The sequence below is a fragment of the Falco naumanni genome, chromosome 7 (assembly GCF_017639655.2).
Source record: "Falco naumanni isolate bFalNau1 chromosome 7, bFalNau1.pat, whole genome shotgun sequence".
Lineage (NCBI taxonomy): Eukaryota > Metazoa > Chordata > Aves > Falconiformes > Falconidae > Falco > Falco naumanni.
In genome coordinates this window covers 18546163-18564469 of record NC_054060.1, presented here as the reverse complement: position 1 = coordinate 18564469, position 18307 = coordinate 18546163, and the positions used below count along the sequence as shown (strand labels likewise).

The 18307-nt window shown below is 39.5% G+C and overlaps 1 protein-coding gene across 14 annotated transcripts in view; it reads right to left on the bottom strand.

The window, feature by feature from the left end:
- Positions 1 to 18307, bottom strand: part of TCF12 (transcription factor 12) — a 174085-nt gene that overhangs the window by 37817 nt on the left and 117961 nt on the right. For 9 of the 14 annotated variants that reach the window (XM_040600204.1, XM_040600208.1, XM_040600202.1 and 6 more), the window contains exons 8-9: positions 17573 to 17708; positions 14396 to 14448 (exon numbers count right to left, since the gene is read on the bottom strand). In XM_040600204.1, the coding sequence (XP_040456138.1) occupies positions 14396 to 14448; positions 17573 to 17708 (189 nt within the window). Of the gene's footprint in view, positions 1 to 2722; positions 2864 to 6380; positions 6551 to 14395; positions 14449 to 17572; positions 17709 to 18307 lie in introns of those variants that run through there. The other 5 variants (XM_040600212.1, XM_040600214.1, XM_040600216.1 and 2 more) reach the window with 4 other exon arrangements.

The following is an 18307-nucleotide window of genomic DNA, read 5'->3' as shown; positions in this document are numbered from 1 at the left end:
AGTGAATGAAGAAGTTTGCTCAATTATTTGTTAAAAAAAAAATTATTTTAATTTGTGCTATCATTTCTACCTAAACACTACTGCAGCTTTTTTTTTTTTTTTTTAATGGGCGTTAGGTGTTTTGATTTTTTGGGGTCTGTTGCATAGCTCATGAATGAAACAGGAGATAAAAGCTTTAGAGAGCTGCAATTTTTAACTGCATTTTTTTTAAAAAAATATTCAATAAGTACTATATTAAAATCTTGTAAGCTTTCCAGAACTGACATTTTTTCTTATATATCAACAGGTGAAGGACAAGAACAAAACTACACCCACACCCATCCCACCCCCCCCACCCCAATCAAAAAAGAAAACCCAGAATAAATATTCTAGTTTAGTGCAAGTGGTTTATTTTCTTTACAGAACAGATTAAGGTTTGTTTTTTAATTTGGTGAGGTTTCTTGAAATACACATTTTTTTATAGCATCTATGACACATAATGGTAAAAATTTAATCCTTATCAAGGGATTTGTATTAAAATACTACTTTTCACTTTCAGTATCTCCCTAAAAATAACATAAGTTACAAAAGTTGAACCTCTTCTAATAGTAAAATGCCCTGAATTAATTTTTGTCTTTTCAATTTACGTGCCGGTGCACACATGGCCATCTAATGGGGTGCTTAGATACTTGTTTTTCAGCTTAATATGAAGCTTTCCTCTGGTTTCCTCAAATTTTAAGAAGTTGAAAAGCAAAATGTTTAGTAAAAAGTTTAATGCACACATTTTCTACATGTAATTTCCCACTTGCTTTGTGCATAAATAAATCACATTTCATATACATCAGGTATCGAGGAATGTCAATATCCGAAACCTAATACAATAGTCTAAATAAAAATCTCAAACTCAAACAATGAGGTACATTATACCAACTATAACTGACAAAACAATACAAATAAAAGCTCTAAGACATCAAAATCAGGGTATGTACTGTTCTCATTATGGAAAGGTTCATATATTTGGCATACACACCAAGAGGTATGCTGCAAAAACTGTAACACAAAAAACAACACCGCACACACATACCCTTCACATATCTTCCTTCTGTATATTTAAATTACTAATTTAGTCCAACTAGCAGAATTCCTAGAAGAGAAAATGCTAAAACTAGTGAGATGTTGAAAGAAAAAAAACTGAATAAAACCTTGGGCAACATGATATAGGATCATCATATGATTTGCCATCTATTTACTAACTCTTCAAGCTCATAAAGGTCACCTCTGACCCATAACAGGCACATGCTATCAATTTTCAAGCCATGCTCTCCGACAGTACCCAGCACTTCCATCTACTCTATGCCTGGAAATACTTAATAAGATCAAAGCCTTTTTTCCTGCTACAAGAACAAAGAGAAATGTTGTAATAGAGTGATCTGTGCTCTAGAAAGAATAAAACCAAAACTCCATGCAAGTTATATTCCCTTTGCTTCAGGGGTATTGTATAGTTAATTTTACTTAAGTCTTATATATATCTTCACATAAAACTTCAAACAGATTGTTTTAGCCTAGGAACAGACATGAAAGAAAAATAATTTCATATTTGAAAGACAGCTGGCATTTATACCAAAGGAAATGAAATAGAGACCAAGCAATTTGACTCATTCCCCTAACCTCCTATCCAGTATCTGTTCTCTTACTCAAGAAGCTCAAACAGCGTCTTTAAAGAACATCAAGATCCACAGTTTAATTATCACTGAGCAAAAATCTTGGTAAAAAGTTTGCTAACAAGGACAAAGCTCACAAAGGCCCACGAGATGAGAAAACAGCAATAAAAAAATAAATAAGTAAATCCCAAAACACGCAAAATGCTGAAAAAGATCCAGTATCATCATTTCCCTTTTTCCTACCGAATATCATTTCTGTGCCAGAAGAAAGCCAAAACCACGTACAATGTAAACAGGCTGAAAAAAACCCAGTGTTAAATTTGCCATTCTATGTTGATTTTTACACACCAAAATCAAAAAATGTTATCACGCGGACTTAAAAATTGCATCTACCGCGAAACTGAAGCCTCCCGTTCAATTGCCAGAAAGTTAAAACAGAAAGAGGAGATTTAGTTTCTTCAGAATCTCTTTTTTCCCCTTCTCCTCCAGCGGTGCCAGGAATATTTTCCCTCTCTCGGAGCCAGGCAGGCGGCAGGGCCCGCTGCGGGCAGGGGCTGCGGGGCCGCGCTCGGGCCCCCGCCGCCGGGCAGCGCTGCCGCGGGGCGCTCCGGCAGGCCGCTCGCAACAGGAGAGATATTGCAAGAAAAATATAAAAAAAACAAACAAAGAAAGAAAAAAAAAACAAACCCTGCCAAAAAAAACCAACAAGCCCCAAGGCAAAGCCGCAGGCACGCAGGGACCCAAACTTCGCTGCCGCCTGCCGAGCGCCCCGCGCCCCAGCGGGCCCCGGGTGCGGAGCGGGCAGGGCGGGGGCTGCCGCTGCCCCGGCCCGTCAGGGAGCGCCGCCTGGCTGCGGGCCGGGCCCCCCGTGCCGCCGCGGAGCCGGGCCGGTGCTTCAGCTCCTACCTGAGGAGCCCCTCTTGCCGCGCTGCACCCCGCTCCCCTCAGCGGCCGCGGGCCCCGCCGCCGCCGGCCCGGGGAACAGGCCGCCCCCCCCCCCCCGCCCCCAGGGGCGCCTCACGGGGGGACCCCCCGGCGCTGCCAACTTGCGGCGGCTCCCGAACAAAGGCGGCCGCCCTTACCGTCTTGCCGTTGTAGTAGTACATGAGGGAGTTGCTGCCCACCCCGGGGACGGGGTACGCGCAGTACATGGCGCGGCTGGCGGCGGGCCGGGCTGAAGTGCGCCGCCTCTCCCCGCCGCAGCCACCCGGCCGCCCGCCCGCGCGCCCCGCCGCGCCGCCCGCGCACATGGGGCGCCTCAGAGGCGACTTATGCAAAGCAGGACTGAACCATCGCGGGGCGGCGCGGGGGTCGGGCCGCGCGGGGCCCCGCCAGCCCGCCCGCCGAGGGGGCGCGCGGCCCCGAGCGGCCGGGGAGCGGCGAATGGACGCGTCCGCAGCCGCTTCGTCTTCTGCTTTTTGTTTTAATTAAATTAGAGCACTTGTGGCGGCGGGGCACGGCCGCCTGCCGCCGCCTCCGCTCGCCCCCAACTTCGGCGGCCGCCGGCGCAATGGGGCGCACGGCCCCCGCACGGAAGCACCAAACCCGCGAGATGCTCGGCTTGAAAAAAAATAAAATTCATAATTTCAAAAATCACATCAACATGCTCATGTTGGGCAATCGCCCCAAATCCACCTCTAACATCGGGTAGGCACGGTGCGATGGCCCTGGGGAAACGAGAGCCAAGGCTCCTGCTATAGTGTGTAACGTGGTTTTGTACAGAAAAGGCCATTCTGGGCCCATGGCAGATGGGGACCCCAACTCTGGGGCATCGCAGAGATGCAGGTGGTGCAGCACAGCATCCCCGGTCCCTGCCCGTTCCCGTTATCCCTGCCCACTGAGGCTCTCTGCTCCCCTTGCTCTGCGGTGGCATCGCTCACTGGCACCTTGCTCATCGCCCACGCGTGACCGCAGCCAGCTCCCAGCCCAGCTCCTGGGAAGGCAGGCAGGGATCCCAATCCAGAAAAAAAAAAAAAAAGGTTAAAGCAAACCCACATTTCTCCACCTCTTAACTGTGTCAACTGCCAATGCTGTGAATTCTCCCTGCCTCCCTTCCTGACAAAAGCAGGAAAATACTTCAGGATAAGGAAAAAGAAAAAAAAAATGGGCAAAGTTCAGTTCGGCACTGTACAGGGAAAGCAAGCAAGGTGCAGATATCAGGTTCATTATGCCAAGTGCCTTGTGTGTTGGTGACATGTTCTGAACTAAAATGATCTGCAAGGGTGACAAACTGTGGTAGAGTGCTGCGGTCAGATACAAATCTTACTGGGTCTTCTGTAGAATGTCCATTATTTCAGGACAAAACTACGGTAGTCTCCATAAGCACACCAAATCTACACATACTGACAAAAAAGATTCACACCTCCAGCTTCACATGCTCTGTCAGGAGACTCCTGTGCTCAGAGCATGCTGCAAGCACTTCCTGGAGTTTCCATCAGCTAAAGGACGCTTACATTTTTACTGCAAGTCAAACTGCACGTCCAGAACTATTTAGCTATGCAGTAAAGCTAATGATATCTGAACTGAACTCTTCCCCAATACAAAAGGCGTAGCAGCAGCAGCTGCAAAAAAGAACATCGCTATACTTCAGACTATTAAATCACCAGGCCCACAGAGTGACTGGCGGCTTCCTTCGTCCCCTAGGGACCACAAAGACCTATTTCAGCCTCCAGAGAGTCCCTAAGAAGCTTTGATTTGCAACTAACAATGCCATTCCTTAAAGCTTCTCACTAATGTTCAGGACTCTACGGATGAGATATGCTAAAAGATCTTCAGATCTTTGCATGTGCTACTTTTCATAGTGCATTAGATTAAAATCACTAATTCAGACTAACATACAACTTGGGGAGAAAAAAAACCCTAAACACTGGAAACTGCATTTTCAGCTTGCAAGAGCTGAAGTAGTAAAAGAACCCTTTTTTTTTCCCCGGGTGGGGGTAGGGAAAAATCAAGCACAGAAACTTTTAGATCCTCAAAGAACTGACTCCAGTTACCCTGGAAGTATTTTTAAAGTAAAGACTATCATCAACATAGCTGTAATCGCTACTACGCCTCCATACACTCATACTGTTTTCAAAATAGTTGTGTTTGAGATGAAGAGCACAACCAAGCCCCCTCTCAAATAATACATGTTATTCCATCCATATTACAAGCAATTGGAAAAAACCCCCACATTTAAATACACAGCCAAAAAAGCTAACTTCACTATGTGGCATTGGGAGGGAGGCTTCTCTGCATTACAACTGCCCCATATTTGTACAGAGCAATTGTAATGAAAAATATATAGGAAATATTACCTAGTAATAACTGATTAAGGTTTATCAGCACAAGGAAGTAATTGACATCGTTTGCCATCACGTGGGTAAGACAACAGCGACAATATGTTCAATACCACTGAGTCATGACGCAGCAAACGCCGTCTGTCTGTGGACAAACTAGTTTAAAGACTGGTACCTCCATAATGAGTCAATAAATGAATTGGCTCCTGAGTTACTTCCCCACAAATCAAAAGGATAACAATTCCATTTTACTGAAAAGGAAATTACTGGTCCTACCCTCAGTTACATCAGTAGGAATAAAATCTTAAGTGTACAATATTTGAAATTTATCACTGTATCTGCTCTACATTTACTGAATGAAAACATTGTTTCTCACAGGACATTTGCTACATCGATTCACCTTACAGGATCAAACCATAATTCCATCAAGCATATCAAACTTTAACCCACGGAAGTTCACTTTCACCCGAGTAGATGAAATATAAACCTGCAACGGAAGAATTTGAAAGACTGCTCAAAAAATGGCGATGTTTTTACCAATAACACTATTTGCAGCAACTACTACCACATAACTATTCCAAAAGCTCCTGAAGTCCAAAGTAAGTTTTTGTTTTGTGGTTGCAATTTTTATAATCCCCATTTAAGCCGAGCAACAGCTGCTCCGAAATTTGTTTTCTTAAGAGAATCATGTTACAGTGAAATGAATCATAGCTGGATCAGCGATACTGTACTGGGTACAGTTGTTTACTCCATTTTTCCTTGGTGACAAGTCAAGGGTTAATCTCATGACTCAGCCTGACAAAACAAGTCAGCTGGAGACAGGGCCAATTTTTTAAACTTGATTTCAGACAGACATGCCGTCAGCAGAGGAGCACTGAACTGACATGCACTTTGTAGCCCGAATTGTTTCCACTCATGACCCAGTACTGTGTGTCAAAAACAATAAACTGCCTGTTTCTAAAGTATGTAAAGAGATTATGAAAGCCAATGCAGAGCGAAATACTGACCTAATAATAAACCAAGCTACCTGCAGGAGAATATTTTCAAAGATCATTTTACCACCAAGAGATTTTGTGAATGAACTACATTATCCCCGAAAACCAACTTTTATGTGAAATACATTTTTGTCCAACTTGTCAGAGCCACAAAGCAAATACACAATAAGCATATGTAACCCATCATTTATAAACAATAAACATAATTTCTCCAGATCACTGAAAATTACACTATATGAGAAATAATTATGCAACTGTCTCAACAGACAAGAGCCATCCTCTGGTAAAACATATTCCACAACAAGACTGAATTACCAAAATACTTTAAAAAGGTTGTGTTTTTTTATCACAGTTCTACTTTTTTAAATGGGTCTACTCAAACACAACAAGCAGCAAAAGCTTTTACAATTAATTACGTGCAACAAAAGTTCCTTTTTCACCAACAAAAGCAACTTTGATGTGCAAACCCAAGTAGCATGAGTTTCCTCACAGAGAGTTGGCTTCAAGTCCGCTGAAAAAATGGGAATGAGGTAAGAGTCCAAACGTGCTTTTGATGGGGATACCAATCCTATTGCTCTTGCTGAGTTCCATTTAATTTCTTAGGGGCTAGGCTAACCTAGCCCCTATCTTTGGAAATAAGGTGCAGGCAACTGCCCTAGAAGCCTCTCCTCCCCACTCTGCCCATGGTTGGAACTTATCAATTTCAACCACATTTGACAGGGGAACAGAAGTTTCACAGCTGATTAAGTTCTTAACAGTTCTAAGAAAACTGGAACCTGAACAGGAGACAGACCTCAACTGACGCCCCACTGAAATGAAGGCAAGGAATGAGGAATAAAGGATAAAAGACAAATTAATGAAAAATTAGTCCAGTACTGAACAACTTGTTGCTAATTAAAATATACATAGTAACTCCGAGCTGCTTCCCTTACAACAATTCAGAAAAAAATAAAAATTCTAGGCATCTTGGCACTCCCAATATAACTTACTTTCAACCCAAGCATTGCTGATGATAAACCATAGCAAGGCCAGAGCTCGGCTCCTCGATAAAAGATGCATTGAACATCATGCATAATGCAGCTGTTAAGACTAGACAAGGTTTCAAGCCTTAAGAAACAAACCTGACTGTTTTAAGGGGAAAACGCATCGCTTATTATACTGTTCTCTAATTAGTTAATCAGTTAAGTAAATGCTAATTTATTTTAATATCCTGGAAATACAGCCTTCTGTCATTCACCAACTACTAAGTGTGCTGTTCAGCAGAGACCAAGCGGACTAACTGTATGGATGACGATTTAAAATAACCCAGTGGACTAAATTTGATAGTCAAACCCCCTGCAATATCCAAAGGAAGATGTTTTAAGCAAATTAACTGCTTCATCTATGCAAGAGCTAAACCAGTTTGGTGGTTTTCCTGTTCGAAAAGGTTTGTCTTTAACTTCACGTTTAACGTTTGTATTACTATAAACCAGGGATGAGGAACAGTTTGAAGTGACAGAAAACAGACAATAAGTAATAATGAAATTGATATTAATTGCTATCCGTTACTTTCACCTAGCAATATTCACCTAGCAAAAAAAAAGGGTTTTGGGGGGCCTGGGGAGTCGGGTTTTTTTTTGTTTTTGGGTGGGTTTTGGTGTTTGTGGGATTTTATTTGTTTGTTTGCAAAAAACTTGTTAGCTATGACAGATATGGGTAAATTAAATGGGGGTGGGGTGTGTGTGAAACCGACTAGGAAGTTTCTCTTTCAGTAGTTTTCACATAAGTATTTCAGATATTTAAGTTTTCACATAAAAATTTTACTAGAATGAAAAGAATGAGGGAAATGCTGTATATCCCATTCTTCAGAATCAAAACACAAAACAGTTTGAGGAGGTTTTAAAACTTCTTGCAAAATCTTTCAAATACAACTTTGATAGGATATTGCTCAAACTCGAGTTTTATTAGTTTGGTGACAATGTTAAGCGCTTAAGGTTTGAAAGCCTCTATATGAAGGCCTTAACTACCCACATCTGCATTAAAAAGCAAACATGTTTATTATCCTGACACAATAAATTACCCCACCCGAAGCCCAAAACATGCTACAAACTCACCCAATCTAAAAATGTGTATAGACCTTGAAAGAATTTTAAAACCTGAAATGAATTAGCAGGGCTGCATTACTGAAACTTACGGAAGACTGCCCGAATTACAAATCTTTCCACATCACCTCACCACGACCAAGAAAATTTATTTGAAAAATTAAAAAGTGATTAAGGGGTCCCTCTGCTGGTCCAACCTTAGCAGCATTTAACTTTTATTTCATTACTAAAGTAGGGTGTGTTTTTTCACCGTGTCCCCACACCGAAGGCAGGCAGCTACAGCCGCAGCTGTGTGAGCTCCCTGCAGGTGGCTCCAGAGGCAAAACCTGCGCCCAGCCTCAGCCAGCAGCGCACACACACTTGCTGAATTGGTTAAAATACAAAATACTTCTGTGTCAGAGAAGCTTTAGAAGATTGCATATCAACATAGAGCGCGCGCTTATTGTGCCCCAGTCTATATTTCCTTGCGTCTTTCCTCTTCTGCTGTACCCCAGCTTGCTGCTTGGAAAAATGCAAGTGAAGCAGTGAGTTATCAAAAGCCAAACGAGCAATCCTCACAGCATCCACAGCTTGGAATCTGCCTGCGGAAAGAAAAAACACTAACAACCAACCCCAGTCATCACTGCAAATGGTATGAAATCCTGTCACTAAAGCTCCAAGGCTGTACAACTTGCTTTATGAGTCTTGACATCATAAGAAAATGACACTAAACCAAGTGGTAATTTATTTCAATTTCTTCACTTGAGCATGTAAATACACATCTTCACCTGACATCTCATTTAAAGGTTATGCAGTGCTTTAATTTCAGCACCATTCACCATTCTTTCGGAAAAAAAACCCAAAAAAACAAACAAAAAACACAATAAAAAAAACCCCAATCATTTTTGTATTGCCCATTTCTGGCAAACAGCACGCGCACCGGTAAAGCGACCTGCCCAAACATTTGGGCTGAACAAGCAACTGAAAGGGAACATTATCTCCATCCAACAGCGGGTCAAAGTCTAGCAACACGGCATTGCTTGCTGCTTTCCCAGATGACTTCAGGGATTATAAAAGTCTTCCTGCCAAAACCACAAGTATTATCAAGCAAAAGATATTAAGAAATAGTCGGGGGGGGGGGGGGGGGGGGGGAGCGAGCTTTTATCCTTATCTATTGTTATAAAACACCACACTAATTTATGATAATGGACACAATCTTTGAGGTAAAGCAGAAGTTGCAGTAATTCCGTAGAATTTCCCCCTAAATTACACGAGCTGCAATTCAGTCATGTTATTTTTTCAGATAAGTTTTTCAAACTATGCACAGATTTAAGGTTCTTTTATGCAGAGCTACAGCCTAATTTAAGAGCATCTAACGTGCTCTTTTGCATATGTTGTGAAAACCTCAAAAATAAAGTTATCTCCAGTAAATCCAAACACAGAGAATTAATTCGACATCATTGTATGTCTCTCATATATGTCTATGCAGGGTTTTGACAGGGAAAAGCCCGCAGTTAAGCAGCCTCACAAGAGCTCACCACAGTCAGATGACAGGACAGTTAGTTTGGAAAAACGATCTGAGCACAATTAAAAAAAAATAATGCTATTAAGAGAGTGTTACTTAAGTACCTTCACCTTCATTCAGTGAGAACTCCATCTGAACTCTCCCAGCAGGACTTTGCAATGGACCGCTTACTTGTTTAATGACAGCTGATGTTCTCATGCAGCAAAGAGCGGGTGGGATGCTATCGTTTGAGGACTGCTGGTTTTAGACAGATTTCAAATAAAGGGTGTGTTGAAAAAAAGCTACAATAATAGAAGCAGAAGACCAGGTCTTTTTCTTAATAAATATAACACCTCAAAGAAACACTTTTCATTTGGTTTGTAACATGATTTAGAGGTTGAACGTTTTATATATTTGCTTTCTGTTCAAGCTCACAGATGAACGTGGTGCTTAAACGGAAGTATAGAGCAAGTCCCTAAAAACTTTATCCCTTGAATCAGGTGACCACAGAATGAGCATAAAGGAGAAGAAGAGAAGATGGAAGACTGAGTCACAAGTTGGAAATCACAAGTTCTGTGTTGCGTTATCCATAAGGATTTACTTGCTTAGTTTTATTTAAAATTGCCTCCTAAACCACAGCTCAGCATCACAGGCAAGGGTCAGACAGATTACTGCTGCCTTCGCGAGAGTTAGGGGCTAAAGGCACGTGGCAGTTGAACATACCACTCGACTGTGCAAGTCAGTTCACAACAGCTCTGAACAATCTAAATGCTACTTTTTACGTTTTGACACCAGTTCTGGCCAGTGGGAACAGATCTTACAAAAAGAAGTCCCACTATGAAGTCAAATGCAACATCACACAAAGTATCTACCCAGGATGCTCCGAAGTTTTTATAGGGAGCCACAGACTTCCTAACAGTATTCCAAGCATGTCGCTTTACACGAGGCTACTTCAAAACACACTGAGCTTGCTAATAGTGAGGATAATTCTCCAAAGAAAGTGCACTCAGCGTGGTGAATGTTATATTATTTTTAATACAATCTAAACATTGAAGTCTCAAAAACTGTGTTACAGATAAACATTCAGAGGACCATTGCCTTTTCACTCCGCAATTTCAAATAATTTCTTTTTACCCTTCAGGAAAGGTGGAGGAAGGAGGGAGGCACAGAAGGGAGTAAGATCTATTATTTTTCTTCTGGTATCTTTATGAGACATGTCTTCCAACGTATTTCTCACGCTCAGTCTTAAAAGGCTAGCATGGTAACAAAAAGAAAGGTGCCTTAGATGTTTAGGAGGTAGTTCTATACATGCAAATCAAATTTTCTTTAGCTTTGCTTCATAAAGAGATATTGCAATAAATTAGCACCTATGGACTATACACATAATATAGAGGATGATATAACAAAGCAATAAATTGTCTTAAATTTATTGAAAAACATGATGAGTTTGAAATCAGAAAGAGATCTCTGGTATTAGAAAACACTCAACAATTTCTTATTAAATCAGTAGCAAGGCAAAGTTAACTATTAACTGTTAGCTTCAGGTACTGCCGAAAGTCTAAAATACTCAAAATGGTTATTAGAAATAGTACTATACAGAAAACAATCAGATATTTGTGCCTCTGTCAGCTGATTTTCTGTTAACAAAAGTCAACAGGCATGATGTTATTCCTCTGATAGGAGACTAATTAAATGGCAAAAGAATGATGATACTCCTGCAATTTTTTTTTTAGAATTGTGACCTCATGATAGCTACTGGTTATGGCATTTATCATAAATATTAGTTCGAAATATTTTCTGACTACACATGTGAATAGTGTGTTTCTGCTCACAGCCCATCCACAATGATTTGGCAATCCTCCCGTACATATCCCCGAGCCTTACTTTTCTTTCTTCTCCCCCTGCAGACCCAACAGCCCTTCGAAAGCCCTGACACTCGCTCTTCCTAACTCAGCCCTGCCGATTAGTTACAACTGGTTTCAAGTCACATGATGTTATTAGTTTCTTGGCTTAGTTAAGGTTAACTCCTACAAATGGAAAAATTTGCAGAAATACAACAGTTTTGAATCTCTGAGGATTATGCAACTCCCTGAACAGTGTTTTCCCCTCCTGCTGTAAAATAAATGGCACATCATAACCTTTCTCTTCACTCAAGCCTAGCTTGAGCCAACAGTAAGAAAAAATAAACCACTGATACTTTTATTTTCGATGCTCCCCACAAAGCTTTACATTTAGTAGTTGTAGTTTAACAGAAATGCTTGCATCTCAGCATTCAAAATGTTTTGGGCAATGACTCACCGCTTAACAACTTAGGACAGGAAAACTTAAAAATGCGTTTGCCTGCTGCACTGCATTTTTACAGTAAAAGGACAAGTTCAGATTGAGTTATATCCCAGAAAGTAACTGAACAATTCATTTCTCTGTCACTGCTTTTACTTTAGGTCCTAATATGAAAACATGAAGATAGATAAACCTCAAAGGAAGTAATTTCAGAAAATACTATATAAATCCAAGAGAAAAATGAAACCAACTAGAGGAAGATTATTAATTTTAAAAATATTTTTTCTTAAAAGATTGTTATTAAATTACAGTTACCTAAAAAATTAAATTACTGTTGAGTATCCATTGATATGGCAGCCCTATACTAACACAAAAACATTGCTGAAAATCTTTCAGAAACTGAAAAATTAAAAAAAAATACAGATTTGGATAATAACGTTAAGGATCATTTTCTTGCGACTTTCCACATTATAATTAAACTTCTCTGCACTACCTATTAGCTAAATCCATTTTTTACTTACCCACAAAACATTCTGACTTCTTACCAAGTATATTTAAAATAAAGACAACACTTGCATAATCATCGACTTAAATTGCCTATGATGCTCAATGAAATTTAGTTCTGTGTCATCTTCTAAACACACAATATCTCATCTAACTTTTTTTTTGTACCATATTTTACTTTAAGGACTGAAAAGCACTGAAACACAGAGAAACAGTACTTAAAAATTGCAGCACTGCAACCTGTTTATTCACAGTTACTGCAGTTTATTGGGCAGACTGGTACAATGTTAATACAAATAAAATTTATCAGCATTTTCTTGTCTCCACTCTTCTTACAGAAGAATTAAATGAAAACAATTTGAAAAATACTGCTTCTTAAAATTAAAGCCTAGTAAGAGTAATGAGAGAAATTTTTCATTCCCTAAAACGATCTCTTTACCTGGCTGACGCTACTAAATATTAAACGTGTAATGTAAGCTTTATTACCCGCCCAGAATTACAGTAATAAATTACATGAAAATTGCACTGCTATGTGTTTTAGCTTCTCTGACATTTTAAATATATTTTTGTTAATCTAGCAGAAATCATCAGCTAGACTGTAAAGCCACCCTACATAACACGCAACTGTTAAAAATGTAAATTGCCAAACTATTTTTAGCTGCTGCTGAAGGGGAAAAAAAAAAAAAAGGGGGGGGGGGGGGGGGTGGAGAAGAAGAATATTCCTGGCCTCGGGAATAATGATTTGAGGCATTGTGTTCATTTTGTTTATCAAGCAGCTATTCAGCCTCTAGTGGGGCCCAAGTGCTTATGCAAGCAAAAGCTTTGAGGAGTGCCTGCAGCTGCAATCCTGGCTTCCAGGTAGGCTGCAGGTTGGGAGCACAGCTGCCCCGGGCTGTCCATACCATCTCAGCTCCATCTGCAAGCGCGGCTCAAATGGCATTTCAGATCCCGCTTTCTATATATCTCACCGTGAGCAGGGGGGAGGGAGAAGGGAAAGAGAGGGAGGAGAGAACAGGGGAGACGCAAGGCCTAGAAGACCCCGTCCGCACTTGACGCGATACAAAATAAAAAGACGGGGCCCGTTGCGCTCCCGCTCCAGTCGCGCTGCCTGCGCAGTATGCTCTATTCAGCCTATCCGGCTTTGAGTTATGACTCATCCAAGTGCACCTGCGCCCATGTGTTAAGTACTGCCAAATAAAAGCCCAACATCCATTTACACAACAAAGCGATGTACCCCGCAAGGCAGCCCAGCTTCCCCCTCCCCTCCCGTTTGTTCTGAGCAGGGGGAAAAAAAAAAAAATAAAAAATAATGCCATCCTTCGCTTCGCTGGGGATTTTTCAGTTCACGTGGATTTTTAAATGCAGATTCATTTATAAACAATTTTCTTCCTTTTAAGAATAAAGCATATTTAATACCACAAAACACCCCTATAGCATTAGATTATCACAGCCATTAATGATTTTTTCCACCAAAACCCTTCCAACCTTTTTCATCAAAGCCCTTTATTCTCGAAGGATAAATTTTCAAGCAAAGAGGGATCAACAAACTAGTTGCTTGAAAGCCTTCCTGATGCTAGGCTGAAGTTAGGAAAGGCTTAATGAAGGCTTTAAAATCCACCAGGGCTTCACAATGAACATCTGACTCGGTGATTTATGCATATTAATAACCTCAGTCCTACTGAGGCAAGCTGAGCTGTACATGTCCTCCGAATCTTAATGTCTTCAGCTCCACTGGGATTATTACAAATGTAAATTTCTAAGATTCTCAGCTATTAATCTCTGTCTGTCCTCCTGTTCAGCAACATAATGACTAATTAAACATCAAAAGACCTGTACAGGAGATCTTCTTTGACAGCTCCTGGCCCAGCTCTCTTCCCAAGAGAGGAATTCAAATGACAGGGACAAGTGGGTAGAGGCATATGAGCAAGCTACAAATCACTGCTATGAAATCTAAAAAATTCCACATCAAATGTGCATTTCGGCCTCCAGAACCACTCCCAATTACCTAGCCTCGCCACTCACATCCAGCAGATAGCCCTCCTAACGCTAAAGTTAGGTAATTTCTATGTATGTCTGGCAAAGAGCCCGATTTGAGCCCGATTTGTTTGCTATAAATAAAAAATGTAGTACTTACAGAAGAAGGCAAACCAGGGGGCACCTTTCTTACTTTCTTTGTCTGTAGAGGATCTGTACACAGAAAAACAACATTTCATCAGGTATCTACGCTACAGACAAAAAACAATAAATAGCTATGCTATATAGCTTTTTCTTTCCACCATGGATTTATTTTGCAATTTTGTGCATTTTTTATTATGTGCCAATGAAATTTGTCTTTCACATCAATATGAGAATGTGCTTAAATATGTAACACACTTATGTTCTTCTCTAAAATAAAGCTTTGCTAAAGAATTCCAATTCTTTCTATAAGGAAAGCAGTTACTCCTAAGAACACAAACGCTAAAGGGTGCACTGATGCCCTTATACACTTGCTAGGAAAGAGAGAAAGGTTTCAGATGTATAAGGAGGAGAAAATGGGACTGATTAGCACGAGAAACGCTTTCCCTTTCTGCACTTCAGAGTAAAGATAGAACAATCAAAAAGGAATCTATGACATGTTAAAGTATGATTTATACTCTGAAAACACTAACATGATGTAAATTTCTATAGCTTTTAGACTATACCAAGGTTGTAAATAAACAGCAAATCTAATGACCTAATTACTTTTCTTATTGCCTTTATTAGGCAATACAACTCAAATTGGCATGTAATAGTAAAGTTGGAGGTATGATACCTGCTTCCTTCTAACAATAATTGTTGCACCATCACAAAAGTACCCAGCAATTTCACTACCTAAATCAAGAATCTGAACCAGTTTACTCAGCGGCTAATAAAATTAATCTGAACAGTATGCATGCAAATTACAAGTTAACTGATGCTCTGAAGATGAGTATCTGGCAAGATTAGCAGTTCTACAGTTAACCGATGGAGTCTTCAATTAAAATACAAAATACCTATTTTATGATTAAATGTCCTGAATGAAAACAGAAATTTTATTATACGATATGACAAGATAAAGGCAAGATAAGGTAAGAATATCTGCTGAATATCTTTACTCTGATCATTCCCCATAGGGCATGTTTGAACAGAAAATAAAAGGACTTCTGGAGAAGATATTTACACTGCTCTCAAAGCATCACCTGAAAGGGAATACTGGTTGGTTTCAATGAACTTTAGCGGCAAATTTAAAGAGAGTTTCTTGAGATCCTGGACAGGCAACTCCTTCTCAGGTATAAAACGGCCATAATTCAACTTTGCTTTAAATTCTCAGTCAGCCGTTTTGTAACATTTAACTAGTCCATTAAAAAAAAAAAATAAAAAAATTCAGACATACTTTCTCGAGCCATTGGAAACAAGACTCAAGATAAAAGTGCACTTGCTTTTCCTGGCAGTTCTGGAAAAACATTTCCATAAATTTGTAACCACCACCTGCCATGTCCCAAATTACAGTCCCCCAGATTCAGCCATGACAGAAAGAAGAATATCACCCTGTTACCAGTCCGAACATGTTTCTAGCCCTTGAGTTTCTCTTAAAATGAAAAACATTAATAGGAGTACTACTCTGAGAACACTACACTTAGCTTCGTTTTGTTTAATTTAATAGTATCTGGAAGTTACCAACCTCTATATAGCTTGCACAAGAAATGCACCTAATCACATATTCAAGTATCTAATACTAATAAGACAATCTCAGTTCGGACTCTCCCTCAGTGACTGTTTCATACTATAACCTTTCTGCCCACATCAGTACCCCACTCTGCTCAGCACCTGAAGTCATGTTCTAACAGACCACTTTGCTCAAAACCCTAACAGGTTACTATTATAGTAGTTTCTCACTAAAGCAGATTCAGTGGGGGCTAAAACAATAATACTAATAATAAACACCACTCTTTTCTATTAAAGTTCAAACATCCAAGCAGCAAACAATTTCATTTTCCTGATTGTTCCTCTTCCGAAGCAGCTCTGAAGAACTGCTGTGTTTGATTCTAATAGATTGATAGAACTATTCTAATTGATAGAACACTAATACCTGCACAAATATTTCTAAAAGACAGACAACCCCAGAATAAACGGCAGTTGTCTTGACAACTGGTTAAAAAGTTATAGAAAAATGGTATTTTATAATATACACACACGCGCGTATATAGGCAAACTTCCAAAGTCGTCTTATGTTATAAAAATCAAAGATTTTTTAAAAAAATTCAAGCCTGTTCAAAACTTATTTAGTGCCCAAGGAGTTTGCAGTACTAGTTAATACTAACATTACTTCAAGAAACAATTTGCATTTGATGAAATTTTATTTTGGGTAAAGTATGGCTTAAGTTACATGGTTCCAACAAACAAGATTTTATTATGGAACAGAAGTGCTGCACAGGATGAGGGGCATTAAAAATCAAAACATGTAACCGGAGTAATCCTAATAACATAACATGCTAACATTGAAATATGATAGCCTTTAAACTAGAGTATCAAGTTACAACCTCTCTTTTTATACTAAAAAGATTTTTTTTCAATTTGCACACCCTATTATTCGTGATGGTCTTATAACAGAAACTATAGAACAGCTGGCTCATTCTTGATTCCTTAATTCAATAGCAAGTCTTTAGAGCTATGAAATATTACCACTGACTATGACTGAGTAGGAAAATTCCATTTATCTCTAAGTATCTCCAAAATAAAACATTAATACTGTCACAGGATTACAACACTTTTTAAGCAAGTTCCTGCCTGCATATTTTGCAAGGTAGTTTAATTTTAGGATAAACTACTAGTCTTCAATTGCTAAAGAACTTTAAAGGCATGTTGAACCAATTACAATGAACTATATATTGCCCTGAATAAAGTTGCTTTTAGCATATAAAAGGCTAATTGTTTCCCCTTTGTGTCTTTCCCCTACTAAATAATGGTAATGACCTCAAGGTCAGGCATTTCCAGGAGTTAATGATGGCATGGGTTAAGGGCACTCAGCTGGTCATCAGTTCCTATCCATCTGTCATTATTGCTTTTGCAATTAAGGGGTTTATTGGAGTTTCTTGTTTGTTTTATAAGCAATACTGACCAGTGTTGAATTCAAGCTAGCATCTCAAAGAAAATGTTAATAATTCCAGTTTATGTCTTATATAGCAGTTTGCTGTAATTTGAATTGCTGAGTACAGAGCAACCTCCAGTATATAAAATGAACTGTCAAAGAAAATAATGCAGCCTGCAGAAATGCACCATGAACAAAAGTTTTAAAACTGTGTATATTACTCACCAAGAGCTGGTGATTCATGAAGTGGTCTTCGGCGTTGATTTGTGCCAGAAAATGGGTAGTAGGGTGTTCCAGGTTTTCCCGAGGATGACAGCTGACCTGGACTTCCAAGCCCCATATCTGACCGAAGCAGACTAGACTGCAAAATATACAGAAAAACGTAAAATTAAGCTCTGTAGTAACTCATCTGTTAATATACCAGAGTAACAAACTGTTAACCACACATACTACTCTTGACATTTACAGGAATTCAGTGGGCTTTCAGTGAAGGTCTTATGAGTTTAAAAAAAAAGTTTGACTTTTTAAAATTAGTATTCAAAGAATATACTATAGCATAATTCAGAAAGGCTGAGCAAGTTTGGCTGTGAGCCTCTGAAAAACTATAACCATTTCGGTTTAACGCATCTGAAAGAATCAATTCATACTTAAATTCTAAACAAAAACTGTAATATTTTTAGTTCGCAATGTAACACCTCTTCTATTACACAATATAAACATAATTGATAAAAACTGCTAAAAGTTTATAGTGTGACATTAGGTTTTAGCACATATTTAGAAATCCAAACTTATATTACTTTCATAAAAACATGGAATAATTGTTAAAAAAAATCAAACGCAGACAAAAGAAATAACAGATTAGATTAATGCACAGAACATAAAAAATTAGGACATTTTAAAAACTTCAAAGCAACAATGTAGTTGAACCCTATCCTTTTCATGCAGTAAATAAAAACATTC